Below are 17,212 nucleotides of genomic sequence, written 5' to 3'. Positions count from 1 at the left end.
CTTTTCCGTAAAGGACAATTTGAAGCCAGTTTTGGGTTTTTCTAGCAGGCTGTTGCTTATTAATAGCTAATATTTAAAGGTTGTTTTTTTCTCTTTGCACATAATGTATTGAATGGCTTTTAGTAAGTCAGAAGGCCAGCAATTTGCAATATTTCTAGTTTAATTACCAAAATTTTGCCCTAGTCAGCTATTTTGCCTTCAGTTAAGTGGCTTGACCTGTGTTTGGTAGAGTTTGTTTACTGAAAGATTTTTAATAAAGCCTGGTTTATTTGAAAACCATAAGAATGAAGAATGTGCTGGTCTGCTTCATTCACGTAATGTATACATGAAAGGCTACGTCAGTTAATTAAGTAAATAAACTAAAACAAAGTAAATAAATGTAGCCTAGTAGCCTGCACAATTTTTTTTTTCTTTGCTCAGTGTATCACTTTCTTCTCTGCAGAAAGTGGGTCTGGCCATTTTAAGTTTACAGTAGATACGGTCTGTGTTGTTAAAGTATCTCGGGTAATACTCACTAAAAAGAAATGAAAATATCTTCCCTGTGTCCAGCCCTTTAAGACTTGATGTTGTTGTTTCTGTTCATCAGTTTATAGAGTTCATGTGTTGATATCATGCGTCATTAATTCTTTTTCCAAATGAAAATGTTTCATTTACCAAAGGCAATGCCATTTGCCTTTTCTGAGGAGCAAACTTAACTTAAGGACCTCTAAGTCTTTGGATGTAGTTTGCCAAAATAGCGCACAGATTAAAAGCAACAGTTTGCTTGCTGGGCAGCTTCCAGGAAAAGTGGTCCTTGTTCAAGCAGGTTTAATTTGACTCTGATTTTAACTCGTTTTAGTAGGAACTTAGGGGAGACCTTGTTATGGCCAAATGATCAGAGATGCAAATTATTACATCAACATAATTGTACCATCCCAGACAAAACAGAACAAGTACAAATAATGGTAAGGGCAAGTTACAAACAGCATATCAAGTGAAAGGAGACTATAAATATCATATCTAAGCAGATCAAATGAATGAACTACATTACAAATGAGGAGCATATTATCTACAGAAGTTTTCAGAGGGCGTCTCTTGGAGTTTGAAATGTCAGCAAAACTGCACAGAATGGGATTGGATGAATTGGGACCTGAGAATGGGAGATTAGAAATCGGTTGTAGAAAGAGAGGTGCCACAATGCTATAAAATCTCCTTTTGAAACATGCTGTATGTAATACCCAGGCACCTTGCTGCATCTTCCTCTTGCTGAAGATTGCTTTAGCCAGTTTCCTCAGCTGTGAAATGATTTCTGTTGACAAGCAACTTTGCACATCCATCTTCAAGAGGTTTCTGTTTGGAAGCTGCGTGACATTTGCTGGAAAATCTTCCATTTTCTAGTTCCTATTCTAGTTTTTGTACCACGAAGGTCACAAGCTGACCATTTGTACAGCATGGAGCGGAGGATCTTAGTGATGATAATGTTTAAACTTGAAATGTCTGTTATTGAGGATATTAGCACAGCATGTTCTTCCTTAAAGGACTACGTAGAGAAAAACAGTATACTAGCCAGCCCCAAATCCTCAAAGTGCAAATCTGTTCTTTGTCGTTGAATACGTTTGAATTAATGTGTACCGCTCTTTGCATGACGTTATTAACTATCCTGATAATAGTTTTTATTCACATTTTCCTATAAAGAGAAACAATGCTCTCATTTTTTGCACAGTTCCTATGTACCAAATATATGATAAGGCATGCTTTGTAGCTCAGAGAGCACTTTTTACCTCCCAGAGATGTATTTCTTCATGCAGTAATATAGGAACAGCAAATGAAGACAGAAAGATATGTTAAAGTACAGCTTTCTCTTTCCTGAAGATATTTTCCTTGTATAATTGCATATATTTATCTCAGTGTTTTATAGCGCATTTGTATAAAAGCATTCTTGCCTTTATTTCTGATATTGCAAAAAGCTCTTCTTCACTCTTTGGACAATTTCAGAATCATTCATTTGCAATTTATTATATTTGGAGGCACTTTATAATACAGAAGGAGACGTGAAGCAGGGCCTCGATAAATAAGTCATTACAGTAACAACAATAGCTATGTATGAGAAGATATTTTTCTAAGTTATTAGCACAGTTTCCATTTGAGAGGTGAAGGCATAAAATTAAACCGAGGAGCAATTGGGATTATTTTTTTGGTAGACTTTCAGTTAAGCGTAGCATGAGAAAGAAGGATCAATCAAAATGGGATTAACTCTTGTAACTTCACAGATTGCAGAGTTGCAAATTTCCCAACCCTAGTTTGTCAGTTCATAGCAAAATTAAAATTTTTGATTCTATTAGTGTTATTTTGAAACTGCTAGAGATGCTTGTTTCCTCCCATCACTGGTGCCGTAACACTGGGTACTTTAAGACAATAATCTTTTACTTCAGTAAGGTTTTGTAGAACACTCTGTCCTTTATAGGGAGGAGAGCCTTTTCTGGAGAAAGTACTCTCATTCTTTTTGATAAAATAAACATGTTTTCTGCTTTTCTTTCCATGCTTTTGTTTCTTTTCGGTTTTCCATTTTGTCTGACACTTGTCATTGTAGACCTAATGATGCTTTATTTTCCTAGTGTGCTTTTAGAGAAGGGTTCCCGAATTCAGACTGCTCATGAACCTCTGTCTTGGAGCTACCCTAGCAGCAAGAGCAGCTCTGAGCACTATCCTAAGCTGTGCTCATTCTCAGAACCTAGGTGCAAAGAGCAAAATCTCCTTCCCATCTGTTGTCATCTCAGAGGGATTCAGTGGTAGAGACCCAAAGGCTGCTTGGCTTCAGAAAAGTTCGAGCAGTGCTTAGTATTCTGTCTCAACAGAGGGAAGAGGAGGCAAGACGAATTTTCTTCTGCATCGCTCCCAAGTTATTACACGTTACTGATCATAAATGTGGGAATCCCTGTTTTGGAGAGGAATGACAGCAGCCCTGATCCTTTTGAAATTTGGTGGAGTTCAGTCATTTAGTTTTCTCACCTCGCATTGCACGCATAGACATTGTCAGAGGAATAGGAGGAACGTGAGGAGATCCAGCCTGCTTCCTGCACGCAGCTTACAGGAGAACAAAACACGGTTTATCTAAATGGGCGCACATAATCAAACCAGAGGATGGTTTTATCAAAGGGTATGTCATGGGGGAGGAATCTACAAGTTCTTAGAAATGTTTGAATGTTATACTGCCAAATTCCCTGTATGTTATGGTGACATCAGGCCCAAATGTCCTTGCTTAGTTTGCCTAAACGAGGTTTGAATGCCAGACTTCAAGTGGTGGTGAGAGAGGCCTGTCTGAGCAACAGACACTTCAGGTGAATAAAGTCATAAAGGTTTGGTTTAGTGCTGCATTTACCTTAGGTTCTGTTTCTAAAACCCACTTGTCCAAATGTTGGTGCTCTGAACAGAATTTCTCAATGGTTTTGTGTGTACATCTCTCGTACAGACAGATGTTTAGGCTCCTTTGTGTTGCATTTGTAATTTCTCAGGGGGCTCTTCCCGTCTCAGCATCTTATCAATAAATGAAGGCATTATCAATTGAATAGATACGTATGTGGAAGATTTGGAACACAAAAGCCATGTAAAGTAGAAAAACTGAACTGTATTGCTCATGAAGTCTTGAAATCTGATGAGATATGCCCTTTAGGTGAAAATAACATTTCTGCTTTGCAGTGTTAGTACTGGATGTGTTTTATAAACTCTGGCTGCATTTAACATAGATTCTTTTCATTTTCTAGGTGTGCCAAATATTTGCCCTTTATTGAGTTGTCCGTTTACTAGCTAATCGGTGCAGAGGAGAAATTGAATTGGAACACGTTGCTTCTGGGTTTTCTAAATGATTTTCCCAAGACAATTTTAATATCTCATCACCCAGGAAGCAGTGTCTCTCCGAGATTTGGGAAAGCAAGCTGTATGTGTATTTACCTGCCCCCCCCAAACCCTTTTTGAACACGTATTTGCATTAAGTTGCCCTTTTTTCTTTGCCTAGGCTCAATAGATGAGGGGGTTACGGAGGGATTACCCACACTCCAAAGTACCTCTGGCACTAACGCTCATGCAGATGATGATGATCGGTATGTACCAACGTAGTGTGCAAACTGTTCTGCAGCAAGTGGTATGTTGTAATTAACCTACCCAGCCTTAATCCCAGAATGTTTAGCTGTTTGTACATATAATTCTCTGTGTTGATCAAAGTACAATCAGTGCCTGAAGGATCAGATGCTTTAGAAGAATGTAGGTGATGAAAGTCAGAATTTGCTTACTTGTTGCTTTTCATTTCCTGTCTTATTTCCAGGCTACACTGGTGAAGAAAGATACTCATGTTTTTACTGTTTCTTCATCACTGCTCTTTATTCACAAATCAAAAAAAAGTCTTTGTTGTGAAACAGGTGTGGTTGCATGCGTGCCGAAGCTGACGTAAAGCCACAAAAGCAATAAGATGAGATAGCTGGCTGTGGCTTCCCCTGACATTACTGTTGTCCTAAGCCACAGAGCAGCCTTCTGTCTTTTCTCCCAAACTTCCTATGTAGCTTTTCACCAAGACGCTGTGTGTTGGTAATTGTAGACATGTAGTAGCCTTTTGCTGTGTTGAGATGAGTGTTTTATTATGGGAATCCCTTGAAAGGGAAGGCTGGCAAAGAAAGCAGAGCTCAGATGGGTCTGTTTGCTCGAAGCTCTATGGTAGTTCTGTTGGAGCAAAGCAACGCACCTGCAAGATGCTTACAAGGGTGCACGCGATTGGTTTGACTTTTATTTCTTTGCTTTTGTGGTTTGTGTCAAGTATGGTGTATAGATAGCTATTCTGTTCCTCAGGAAAAGTTTTAAAGTATTGACAAGCTAGCTTTTGCATAGTGTTTTGTTAGACAAGTGGGTCTGAGGAAGAAGTGTGAATCTTTGGGAGTTGTTCCAGAAACTGTGTCAAGTGAAACTCCCTGTAGAGATAACTATGAAGAGCTACGCTTTCATAGCTCATAAAATCTTTCCTGCCATTTCCATCTGAAACCTGTCCCATTGTAGGATTAAATTTGAAGGGAAAATAACTGCCTGTAAAAGATTTTGTGTATGACAGAGAAGATTTTATCCATCTGCTAGAAAATCTTAGTGTAAAAATAATAACCAGCACTTTGGGTTTGAATTGGTAGTAGGAGCACATGTTGCATTAGAACTAATCCCTTCCTTTTTAAAGCTATAATTCTAAAACCAAGTGGCATACATATTTTCAGCAGTGGATTATTTCAGAATATTCCCATAAAATTACAGAACTCTACCCAATCTGCACAGAAAATTCAATATACATATAATCTCTTTAACACACTGAAAAATTCTGCAAAAAAGGTCTGTTTCATGCTGAAAAGGAAAGAATATTTGCCTTAGCTTACGCTCAAGTTTGAAATTAATTAGTCTCAGGGTAACAGAACCATCAGCAAAATGAACTAGAGTTTGCACGTTGTTTATATAACAGTAAGGGAACTAATAGTTATGGGAATTTATGAAAATTTTAGACTGTGGAATTAAGATTTTCTGCCAAGTGATTTATTTTATAAATTCAAATGAAAGTTCCAAGACTTTACCTAATTTGTGAATCAGTTAAATGGGTAAAATGAGGCTTTCAAAGTCATAAGAAGTTTTCTTTCATATGCACGTGCGAAATGCAGTGACAGCCCTTCAAGCAAGGGACTCCTGAATTCCTATTTCAAGCACAGGATGGGCATATCAACAGATAAATACGGCCTGTCATTCACTGTGCAGCAATTCAGGTGCACAGTTTTGGGTGCATAAAATGAGATACTACAGAATTCTTAATATAATCAAACATGTAACTCTAGATGAATCAAATGGAAACGTGATAAATAAAACATACAAATGGAGAAAAAATTCGTCACTTGTTGTTTGGTAGCTTTTTAATGGACCTTTACTTTTAAGTCCAGTTGTTGTACATTGTTTTATGAGTGGAGACTCTCATAATGTCAAAATCAGTTGTGATTAGACAATGCGAGTTTATATTGAAATATACATATTTGAGTTTGTATGTATTTTATTTTCATAAAGCAAAGCAAAAGATTAGTCAATCTAAAAGTCTTCCAATACACTGTCCTTATCACTGTGGAAACACTTGTAAATATTTCAGACTTTAGGATGTTTTATCTCTTGACTTTCTTTGTTAAATAACAAACATAATAAATCGGTTCTCCTCCATAACCAGTGTTTTTTAAACAGCAGGTCACATGCAGTTGTAGTCAGTTTAATAGACAGGCAGGAATCTGGTAAATATTAAAGCTACTGTTTCACAGTGATGTGTTATGTTCTTTCTCAGATATTTCACTTCTGGGTTGTAACACACTTCTCTAATAAAGATGCCTAACACAGCCTTGGCTGATTTAACAGATAGTCTCTGTATCAGTTTGTGGCTGCATTTACAAAGGAGTTGCAAAGGCTCAATTATAAAAGATCTCTGAGATCCATTATAATGAGAACTCCCATTTTCCTAAAGCACTTGTTATTTACAAATAGAGGACATTTTTAGGCTCACTGAGCATCCCAGCATTTACATTTATCAGCGTTTAGTTCTACATTGTTGAATATGTGTATAATCTGTTGCTGAAAAGAAGAAAAACTTGCAGGTCGTATCTTTTAGCGTTACAGCTAAAACATTCTAAACCTATCTTTTAATTCAGCTCTTACAGGAATTCTGTCAGATGTTAGATAAATCTCAGCTGTTAAATGCCACATTATCACAAATTGAAAGTCATGGAAAATTGAGTGTATATGAGGAAAAAGAAGCAGGGGAGACAAAATGTGATTGTGTTTTAAATGTAATTTCTTCATTGTGCTAAGGTCCACTCTTATGTGACTGATAGGTATTTCAGCTGCTTGCAATGTGAGAATGGAAAAAAAACATGCCAGTCACTGGTAGCTGGAGAGCCTTTTATCTGCTTTAACCAGCCTTTCTCATTAAGAAGTTTTTAAATAGAAAACCAAATCTTTATTTTAAATTTCTTCTAGGAAGATTGTCCCCATAGCACATCTCGTTTCTGTTTCAGTGGCAGAGAAGCTGGCACCAGTACAGGCTTTGAGGATGAGCTGGCCCGAGAAAGCTGAAAACAAAGGGAGAGCAGTGGCTCCTAATTTCTGCAGTGTTTGAGTATCTCCCTAGAAAGCTCTAGGAGCACAATGTACTTTTGCCTCTCCACAAGCATGTTTGGCCACAATGAGGGAGGAAGGACCTGAGAAACATGTCACTAGAAGTTGAAGTTCTCTGTAAAGCAGATTAAATATTGTTGCAAAGAACAAAACCTAATTCTTGTTTGAGCACACTACATGTGTATACCTGTATGTACATTTAAGAGCAAGAGTTCTTGCTGCCCATCCAGTGATGCCTTTTGCAGCCCTGTGCATCACAGCTGTCACTTCTGTTGGCACGTAGCTGTGTAAATATTAATTATAAGATCTCCAATCAGCTGAGCACAAGGAAACCTTTTTTGAAGGGATTTACCCCTTAGCCAAATTGCATGATATTTGTCAAATATCAGATGAGGGGAAAGTTGTCCATCTTGGGCCCAAATCAGTTTGGCTATTTGATTATGTATGCTGATAGAGCTTCCATAGGTAAACTGGAAAGCGTATGGTTGTACCAGCTCTGGAGATAAAACCAGTGTTTCCACATCTGAGTAAAATCTGTCCTTTTTCTAGTGCTCACAAAGAGAAGCAGGAGTGCCAGTGCTTATGGCAGAAATTTGGCTAGACGAATCAGAACCTATGCCTGAAAATAACCTCCTTTGTTGCAAATGCATGTGGTGAGGCATCATTTTTGGACCCCTGAGTGGCAGTGAACTATATTCTGTCAGGCCTAGGATATGAGCTGGCAACTTCCCTCTTGTAAATATTCCCTTGAGCAGAGATCAACAAGTTTGCCAGTATCTGTCTTTTCCACAGCTCTTTTGGACACAACTGTGTATAAAAAGAAGTGAAGGACAATGAAATTGCTTGTCCAGTTTAAAAAAAAAAAATAGCCCAGCTTTCAGGAGGCTTGTAATAACAGGATGGGCAGTCTGTGTTAGAGCAGAAATGTGCCGTGTGTGTGCAGCCCAGGCCTGCCCAGATGGCTTGGCCCATTCGCGGGGCCTACTCAGCCCTCACCATACATGAGGTGACCTGGTGTGTCTGGTTTGTGCTCCCTGGTCCCAGCTTTTCCATTATTGTGGATAAGATACAGCTTTTGGGGTAATATTCTCCTCACGTGTGGGGAAAATTCTGTAAAAATCCCCGGTACTGAGTTTCAGAGTGAATATTACTCCAGTTCCATGCAAGGCCAGAAATCCTCATTGGTTTTACAAACTGTTACCAAACTCCACAACAAGCTCTTATCTTGTGTATGTCAAGAGATGCTTGATGCTCTCTCTCACCAGACAAATTTATAACTGGAACTTTTGCTGCTGAAACCCCTCATTTGTACTCAGAATTCAGATACCCGTTTCTTACAGCTGTACTGACACTTATTTCCAGAGTACCTACAGTTAGGGTGTTGATTTTAAAGAAAGGATCCTAGATCGTGTAGATTTTTGTGTGGCAGATAAGCAGATGTAGTTGTGCAAACTGTGCACTTGGTTCCCGTGTGTGTTACAAGTCCACAAATTCAACTGAGCCGAGAAACCAGTGATGTGGGCTGGAGATGGAAGTACCAGCCAAAGGATTAGTTCAGCTAGGGAGACCTTCTGCCTGTCTTCAATGGGAGACATTGTTCTTTATTCACCACGCGTTTAAGACATAAGAGTTGAGTAAAATTGCATTGTTCTGGCCATGCTAGCTGTCACCAGCAGGGAAGATTCAGGGTCAGAGCAGATCCCTGCTGCCAGTGACGTCTGATCTGCCATCAGGCTGTGAGCAAGCTGAAATGTCTATTTGACAAAAAATAGAGACCATAAAGCTCAAGAAAGGGGAATCCCAGGTAAATACAAACTCCTATTGTTACCCTGTTTGTACCAGCCCGTTTGTTTTTATTTCTCTATGCCCTTTGGTGAAACAAATGTCTTGCCAGAGGACTTGTATTATAACACAGTTTGCAGCTAGAGGCTCTGTTGGAGCAATTAGTCAGTTTTAAATGAATTACTTTGAAAGTTAAATTGTTCCTTTAATATAGTCTGTGCTCTTTTTTTTTTTTTTTTTAAAGTACAACGCTTGAGTTATTGTGGTAGAGCTGATTGAATCAGACAAGGAGCACGTATTGATTAATTAGATGAATATTTTAAACTTAGAAATATGTAATTGTGGATACTAATGTTTGTTCATGGAACTTGAATTGAAATGAAAAATGAATCGGCTTTAATTTCCTTTGTAAATATTACTGAAACTGCAAAATAATCCTTTTCTTTCCGATTTACTCAGTTCTTTAAATTCTTCCTCAGGGACTGTTGGCTTCTTGTAAATCATCGATATGCGTGATAAAATGCCCATGCCTGGAAAATTATATTCAGCTTGCAGCTGTTGTTGAGACCTGTTGCCTAAAGAAACAGAAGTTACTCTGTGTCTGTTCAGATTTTCAAAGTCAGTGTATATAAAACTTAAGATGCAGATCAGACATGTCCCTTTAGAGGAAGACATTTCCGATGTAAATATAAATCTCCACAGAAATACAAAAGGACAATTTTTTTTTTCCTTCTCAAATGTTCAAGGTTCAGATTTCCATGGACAAGGGTTCTTAATTTTTTCTATAGCTTGCTTATAAATCAGTGAATTTTTTCTTTGTAGTTTGGAGAACGTTCAGTATCCCTACCAACTCTACATTGCTCCTTCTACCAGCAGCACAGAGAGACCCAGCCCAAATGGTCCAGATAGACCTTTTCAGTGTCCAACCTGCGGGGTCCGGTTCACTCGCATTCAGAACTTAAAACAACACATGCTTATCCACTCAGGTAAGAAATGTTTCTGCTTGCAAGAATCGCTAATTTATAGACTCACAGAGGTTTGCTCTCTGTGCAGCAAATACAGTAATGAAATTCTTTTTTTTAATCACCTGCCAGGTGCTAGAGAATTGATTTCAGAAAGATTGGGTAGAGAGGTATGTCTCATTGAATGCTTATTTTGATACATCTGATCTGACCGATAGCTGTGCTCATGGATAATTAGCATTTGTGTGGACTGAAAGAAATCTGATTGCCTGAAAGTCATCAGAATAAATTATTTTCATTATAAAGATTTGAGGTGAAATCTCAAAGTATACTTGGCTTTTTTATTATACTAAAGAAGTGACGTAGATTGATTTTTTTCCTCTTAGATGTCATAATTGTCTGCTGTGTTGTAGAGGAGACTTGCAGCCATTAAAAATATGAACCATCTCATGTCTTTGCATTGAAAGAATGTCATATGCTTTTGGATCTCAGAACTTTTGGAAGGATTGCAGGACAATTGAATTGGTTTGATAACCAATACAGTTACCACAGATAGTAGTAGTAGGTAGCATATGGATGTCTCCTCTGAGTTTTGATCCTCAAACAGTTACATTCTTTTTTTATGAACACTTAATGTCTTTGCTATCAGTATTTTTCAAGACTTTTCAGCGGTGTCCATCAAGAGCATTGATATTTTAGTGAATGGAGGGAGTATTAAAGGGTTATTGCACTAAACAGTTTAGCATCTCCTAGTTTGAGATTGACACTTACCTGCACTCAGATGCTGTACCATTTTAGGGCAGAGCAACCACAAATGTCAAGACATAATCTTTTCACTGTTGGTAGTTATTTTTCAAATACCGTCAGGCAAAATGACCAGACTGTGTTTAGGCTAGCAGTAATAATATGCATTTAATATTTAAAAAAGCAAACTGTGTGAGCATATCAGTTGTGAAATTATCTGAAGAAGGTTGCTAAAGTCATAATTGACAGCAGACAGCTTCAGCAAAGCATCTCTGGCTGACCTGTCAATTGGCAGCCCCTGCGCAAAGCTGGAAAAGATTTGAATAGCTGTTTTAGAGTAATTAGTGTGCAAAAGAAGCTCTCAGACCTTGGAAGCATTAAAAGTGTTTTCACATAAGCAAAATGGCCGAAGAGATTTTCCTCAAACTATCTGAGAAAATAGATGCCCTTGAACAGTATAAAAGCATGAAAAGTTTCAGCTCCACAAGACAATATTCTAGAATATTAACTTGTTTTCACATGCTTAACAGGGAGTTTCAGTGTAACCTTAACTACAGCTTTCTCAGTATAAAAGCCCCAATTAAAAGTTCAGCTCCCACTTTGAACATAAGGAAAGCAGAGTGAAAGACTGGTGGAATTAGCAGCCCGGACTGATGCACATTCAGCCCTTTGAAAAAACCTTTTTTATTCCTTGACAGCCCTATTATGAATAGAGCTCCATATTCCAGATTCTTGACCTCACGTTTGGATTTCTACACTTTCTGGAGTTCAGACTTTTTATTAAACTTAACTTTTTGGTGATTCAGTCTTATGTTGTAATAATTGTGTTTGGGTGTGATTACGTACTCTCTGGCACTGCAGCATGTTGCAGAGCTCATGGCTTAGGGTTGTATTAGTGCCTGTACTAAATGAAAAGTGAACTAGTATCAGAATGTCTAAATTAAAACAAGAAAAAACAAAAAAGTGAGGCATGAACTTAAACCATCGTAGAGAGTTCTCTGTCATGCAAAGTTGCTGAAAATTCTTGTATATAAGGGTTCCCACACAATATAAAGGCTGCTACTTTACCCTTTTATCACCATTACAGGGGCATCCCTGTGCACAAAGTCCCCCCTGCCAGAACGCTTCTCTGAGGCCAGAGGCAGCAAGAAAAAGACATTGCAATTAAGGGTAGTCTGATAATTGCATTGTTGGGAACCAGTCTGGCACAAGAATCTCCCAAGATCAAAGGAACTCAGAGATGGTTTGAGGTGACTGCTGCATCAGATACTTTTTGGCTGCGGCTCAGGATCTTAGCCATAGTCCAGACCATGGAAGCTTATGTTCATTTTAAAGTGTGAAAAAGAAGAAATGTAACTGTTAAAGACAGGTTACAGTGTTATGAAATATATTGGCAACTGGTTCTGAGAAATTGCAGCTATGTGCTAATTGTTTTGTCATTTTAAAGTTAACCAGAGTGTTTCTTCCTAAACCAGTACTTCTCTGTGACTGGCCACAGTTGCCGTCCTTTTGCTGTTAGAAATCTGGAAGGATTTTTCCAGTGACCTCTCATTACAAAAGGTGAACATCTTTTTCTCTCTCTTCTGCAGGCATTAAACCATTTCAGTGTGACCGCTGTGGGAAAAAGTTCACCCGAGCTTACTCGCTAAAGATGCATCGCCTGAAGCACGAAGGTAAACGCTGTTTCCGGTGCCAGATATGTAGTGCCACTTTCACTTCCTTCGGGGAATATAAACACCACATGCGGGTTTCCCGGCATATTATCCGCAAGCCTCGGATTTACGAGTGCAAAACATGTGGCGCCATGTTCACCAACTCTGGAAATTTAATCGTTCACCTGAGGAGCTTGAACCATGAAGCGTCAGAGCTAGCAAACTACTTCCAGAGCAGGTGAGGTGCACAGCAAAAACCTAACAGGGAAACTTGCTTTTTTTTTTTTTTTTTTCTTTTTCCTTTTTTTCCTAAATCATCTTTTCCTGCTTTCAGGGCAGCCTGCTGTGCCTCTCATCAGGTTGTCAGCTAATTCCAGTCACATTATTTCTTGCACTACTATCTGTTATATCTGATCTGTTTTACAGTGTATAAACTCTATGGGAGGGCATTGAAGAATCCAGTGATATGCAGAAGCTGCTTCTAGGCTACTTAATGTCTCTTTTCAGTAGTATCTATGGACAGGCTAATGGTGTTAAGCCACAATATTTTATCCTTTGCTATCTGTGGAGTTCTGTAAATGATGTAATATCCAAAGTCTTGTACACAGCCTGTTTGTTTACATAAGAAATAGACCTGTGACTTCATTTTAAGTATTTGTTTGCTGGTAGGTATTGTGGAAAGATTGCATGACTCCATACCTTCTCTTATATTTTTCATTTTCTAAGTAACATATTGCTAAATGAACAGAGTAACAGGGTGTGATGTCTTGAAATAGTAAAAGCCAATTATATATTTATTGTTTATCAGGGCCCAGAAGACTTGGCATGCTTCATAAATGCACTTCACTAAGGACTATTAAAAAGTGCTACCTGTGTTCTGTGATATCAGGCTAGCATTGTGCTCTCCTATTTAAATAAATGTTTGTAACCACTGGAATTTGATATAGCAAAACAGGAGAGTGGATGAGGGAATTGGATCAAGATAGCCCTTAAATTTATAGAGAAGGTGCAGCTTTGTGTGTGAGTCATCTGTCTTCAGAAGTGCAAAGGAAATATATTGTAAACATTACAGCATCTACAAGGCTATCCCTCATGATTTCTAGACATTATGCTTTTTCCACTACAAAACATTTCAGCATTTTTTTCCTATTTGATTATCTTAGAAGTGATGTAAGATGAAAGAATTACAAAACAAACCAGGAAAGCCAGTCACTGTTTTTCCAGCACAATGTTTAAAAGTACAAGTGCTTCAAATCTGTGGGTTTACGCAGTTCTTGTTCATAGGGCTTGCGCCAAAACTAGAGTGAAAACTCTTTAAGAGATGATGCCATGATTGTGGTAAGCACTTTATTGCTGCCATCAAACAGATGAGAAGTATGAGCTTTTTAGTTGCCTGTAGGCCTGCCTTTAGTTTGAATTTACAAACACTAGAGTTAGCATAGTTGATTGTTAATTTGGATTTGAAGCAGTGAATGCTGCTGCCACTGAAATAAGTTTACTGCTTTTAAATGGATTACAAAAAGGAAGCAAAGCATAAAAAAGCATATATAGATATAAAAAAAATAACTTGCTTCAGTAGAAAGTTACATTTCTAGTGCTGAACATTTGAAAAGAAAATTTATTTTCCTTATTGCTCGTGCTCTGCAAATACTACTTAAGAGTTTGGTAGATTTTGGATACACTCAACCAGCAGTTGGTAAGAGTAAGTTTTAGAATTGTTGTCCAGAAGGAACTAAAATGGTGTGGATCAGGGGAGGAAATGAAGTTCTTTTTCTTTTCACACTAGTATGATGTGTCCATGTCACAAAACACCACTGTAGTTGGAAGCCTCCTTGTACCTGCAGCAGACCCTGTGCTTCCTTGCCTCAAACTTCTGTTTATAGCCTGTCCACTCTTGAGTGCTCCTACTGTTTCTTGGGTGGATCTTATCTCAGGGGTGGAAAAGGCCCACATTTTTGCCAGTGCTGAACTCATTTTTGTTTCTATTTTTAAAGGTTGAGTGCTCCCTTTTTTCAGTGATCTTTTTAGTGCCATTTGATGTTCCAGTCATTAACTTTCATTCTCATCAAGGTGGTACAACCTAAATAATAAGTTACCGTGTAAGAAATACAGATGCACAGCGATGCAAAATAGATGCTGTTGAATAAAATTTTCTGTGTGTTTTAATGAGAACCAGGTTATAGTGCTTAGTGAAGTATGCTGTGATGATCTTAGAACAGTGTGAAATGAGTGTTTGCTCTCTATTAAATGCAGTATGTAGCTTGTGTGATGTAACTGATGCAAAGAAACTGATACCTCCAATGTTTGTGTGAGAAGTGACGTTTCTCTTCTGTCCTTTGCCCCTCTTCTAGTGACTTCCTAGTACCGGACTACTTAAACCAGGAACAAGAAGAGACCCTCGGGCAGTATGAGCTAGGGGAGCATGGCTTTGAAAGCAACTCTTCTGTCCAAATGCCTGTCATTTCACAGGTCTCGTCAACTCAGAATTGTGAAAGCACTTTCCCCTTGGGGTCTCTGGGTGGGTTGGCAGAGAAGGAAGAAGATGTGCCAGAGCAGCCAAAGACTAACGCCACTGCTGAGGCAACCGCAGGTGACCCTCCGAAACCGGAGCTGTCATCTATTACTATTGAATAATTCATGGTTTGGTTTCATTTTTGTTCTTTGGAAAGTGCCTGTGTTTGGTCCTGTACATTTTAATTTAATTTTTTTTTAAACAAAAGTGGGGAGATTTTCCCTTTTTTACTTTGTAAGCTACGCTTTAAACAGAAAACTGCAACAGATGTTACATTATTTTTCATGACTGAATGATCACTTCTGTGAAAATATTTAAGACTGAATGCACAAAAAGATCTTGTCAGAACATCATGGAAGCTGTGATACACTTCTAAAGAAGAACAACTGATTCAGATCACTTTAACTATTTCTTCTTCCACAGTTAGAACAGCTCATTAAGTTTCTCTTGCTTCTGCAGACCCTCTGGTTAAGGGAAAGAAATCAGAGGAAACCTTTTTAAAGTGACAAACAAAAGGATGCATTGGAAATCATTATTGAACATCTTTGACTAGTTTTGAGTGGATGCTTTAATCTTCTGCATAAAAAATGACACTTCCTATCACTGTGCCTGCTGTTTTTCAAAGCGCTTACTGTAACCCTTTTCTTGGAAATGGTAAGCATTTTTGAAACTAACAGTCACACACTTCTTAAAAACACATTGTCCCTTTTCATCTCAGATAAATCAGTTTTGACAAACCAAGTGATGTCATGCCAGGTATTCCTACTTCTTATATTCCAGTCCTTTTAGAAACTGCTTGATCAAATAGCCTGTCTGGATTTGCCTGTTTCAGGTTAGGCATGGAAATACTATGGCCAGGAAAATTCTAGTGATGCATAATGAACTGAGGAGGATAGAGAAGTGTATATCCACACAAGCCTGACAAATATCTCATGACTGTATCTTTCTGTAGAAGGGAAACCATGCATGAAAATGAAGGTTTTCCCGAAGTGAAATTCTTAAATCTTGGCCAGATTGTTTGCAGTTCTGGTCACTTCCCCCTGTCATAAATACTGTATTTTTACTAATCTCCAAAAGCTAACTAGAGGGAGTTTACAGATGGGGAAAAAAATGAGCTCTTTTGTGCATTATTGCACATTTTTTGTTTATACATATGCATGTATAGTTTCTGAGATTTTTATTAGTCTGTTTTTGGACAAAACAAGCAATTTATTCTCTTCAGAGGCCAACTTTCTAACCCAACAGGGGGTTGTTTACAGAAAGCCTATATAGTGGTGATGAATTGTTCCTGTTTCAAAATATTTTAAATCCTTGCCAACTCAGTTTATTAAAGGCCATTACTCCAGCTACATACACAGCTCAAGTAAGCAATAAATTGAAAGATTTGCAATTTCATTTTTTCCATATTTAGAAAAAGCTTCAAATTTAGGGTGTGGGATTTTCAGAGCAGTGATTCTTGTTTGTTGAGGCTGTTTGGGCTATAGTACTGCTTTGAAAGCTAAATTAGGAAATACATTAGGAGGTTTTTGATTTTTTTAATTGCTTCTGAAGTCGGTGTTTGATGCCAAATGCCTATAGCCTACAGATGACATGCTGAGAGAGTAGGTATTACTTGATCTTAGTATTCCAAAGGCATGATATACTCCTTTAGTTTTGAATCTTGACTTTAAATTACTGTTTTCTATCTGGATTTGCTTTATGCAAACATGAGGAGGAAATGAAACCGATAGAGAAAGGTTGCTCCTGAAGAAACAGAAGACACAAAAGTCATATTATCTTGCAAGATCAATTTGTATTCAGTTAGCTTAGGTGGCTCTGATACTCTGTAGGTCTGAGTTGTTTCTACTAATAACCAGCTTTTGTAAAGAAAAAAGCTTATTGCCCTTTGGAAAGAGCTTAAAGGGTTTCAGTGACTTTAACAATTCTTCTCTGCTGTGTTTTAGGTACAAAACATACTAGTTAAATAGAGGGAAAACAGTCAGGATTTCAATCCTTTCCAAGTTACTGGAGTGAAGTTTCACCACCAGATTCGAAGGGTGTTTTATAAACATGCTGCAAAGAAGTTCTCTGCTACAATTCAGTTTTGCTGTCTACCTTTTGTACCTCTTTAAAGGGCTTGAAAGAGAAATTGTTTTTTAGGGATACTGTACTGTGAGTCGGTCCAGTGTCTTTTTGATGGGCTGAACTTAAAGACCAGTTCTCTTCCACTTCTGATTTCTGTAACTGAAAAGCCAGTGAGACAAGGAGATGCCTTTTTCTGAGTTTTCTCTTGACTTATAGGGCTATGACACTGAACTCAAATATAGGGTTTTCTTTTTTGTGATAAGTGTTACTCATCTTTCCAGGTATATAAGAATCCTTTGCAATTCTTGTAGCAAGAAATACTTACACGAAAACAGTTTCAGACTGTTTAGGTG

General features: G+C 38.1%; 1 protein-coding gene across 5 annotated transcripts in view; it reads left to right on the top strand.

Moving 5' to 3' along the window:
• Nucleotides 1-15,018, top strand: part of ZBTB44 (zinc finger and BTB domain containing 44) — a 35,454-nt gene extending 20,436 nt beyond the window's left edge. For 2 of the 5 annotated variants that reach the window (XM_032202028.1, XM_032202029.1), the window contains exons 3-6: nucleotides 3,992-4,076; nucleotides 9,748-9,911; nucleotides 12,221-12,521; nucleotides 14,635-15,018. In XM_032202028.1, coding sequence (XP_032057919.1) covers nucleotides 3,992-4,076; nucleotides 9,748-9,911; nucleotides 12,221-12,521; nucleotides 14,635-14,917 — 833 coding nt within the window. In that variant the 3' untranslated portion in view covers nucleotides 14,918-15,018. The remainder of the gene's footprint in view (nucleotides 1-3,991; nucleotides 4,077-9,747; nucleotides 9,912-12,220; nucleotides 12,522-14,634) is intronic. The other 3 variants (XM_032202032.1, XM_032202030.1, XM_032202033.1) reach the window with 3 other exon arrangements.
• The last annotated feature ends 2,194 nt before the right edge of the window (nucleotides 15,019-17,212 follow it).

This window comes from Aythya fuligula, chromosome 22 (genome assembly GCF_009819795.1).
Source record: "Aythya fuligula isolate bAytFul2 chromosome 22, bAytFul2.pri, whole genome shotgun sequence".
Taxonomy (NCBI): domain Eukaryota; kingdom Metazoa; phylum Chordata; class Aves; order Anseriformes; family Anatidae; genus Aythya; species Aythya fuligula.
The sequence above is the reverse complement of the archived record's forward strand: the minus strand, read 5'-3'. Positions and strand labels throughout refer to the sequence as shown.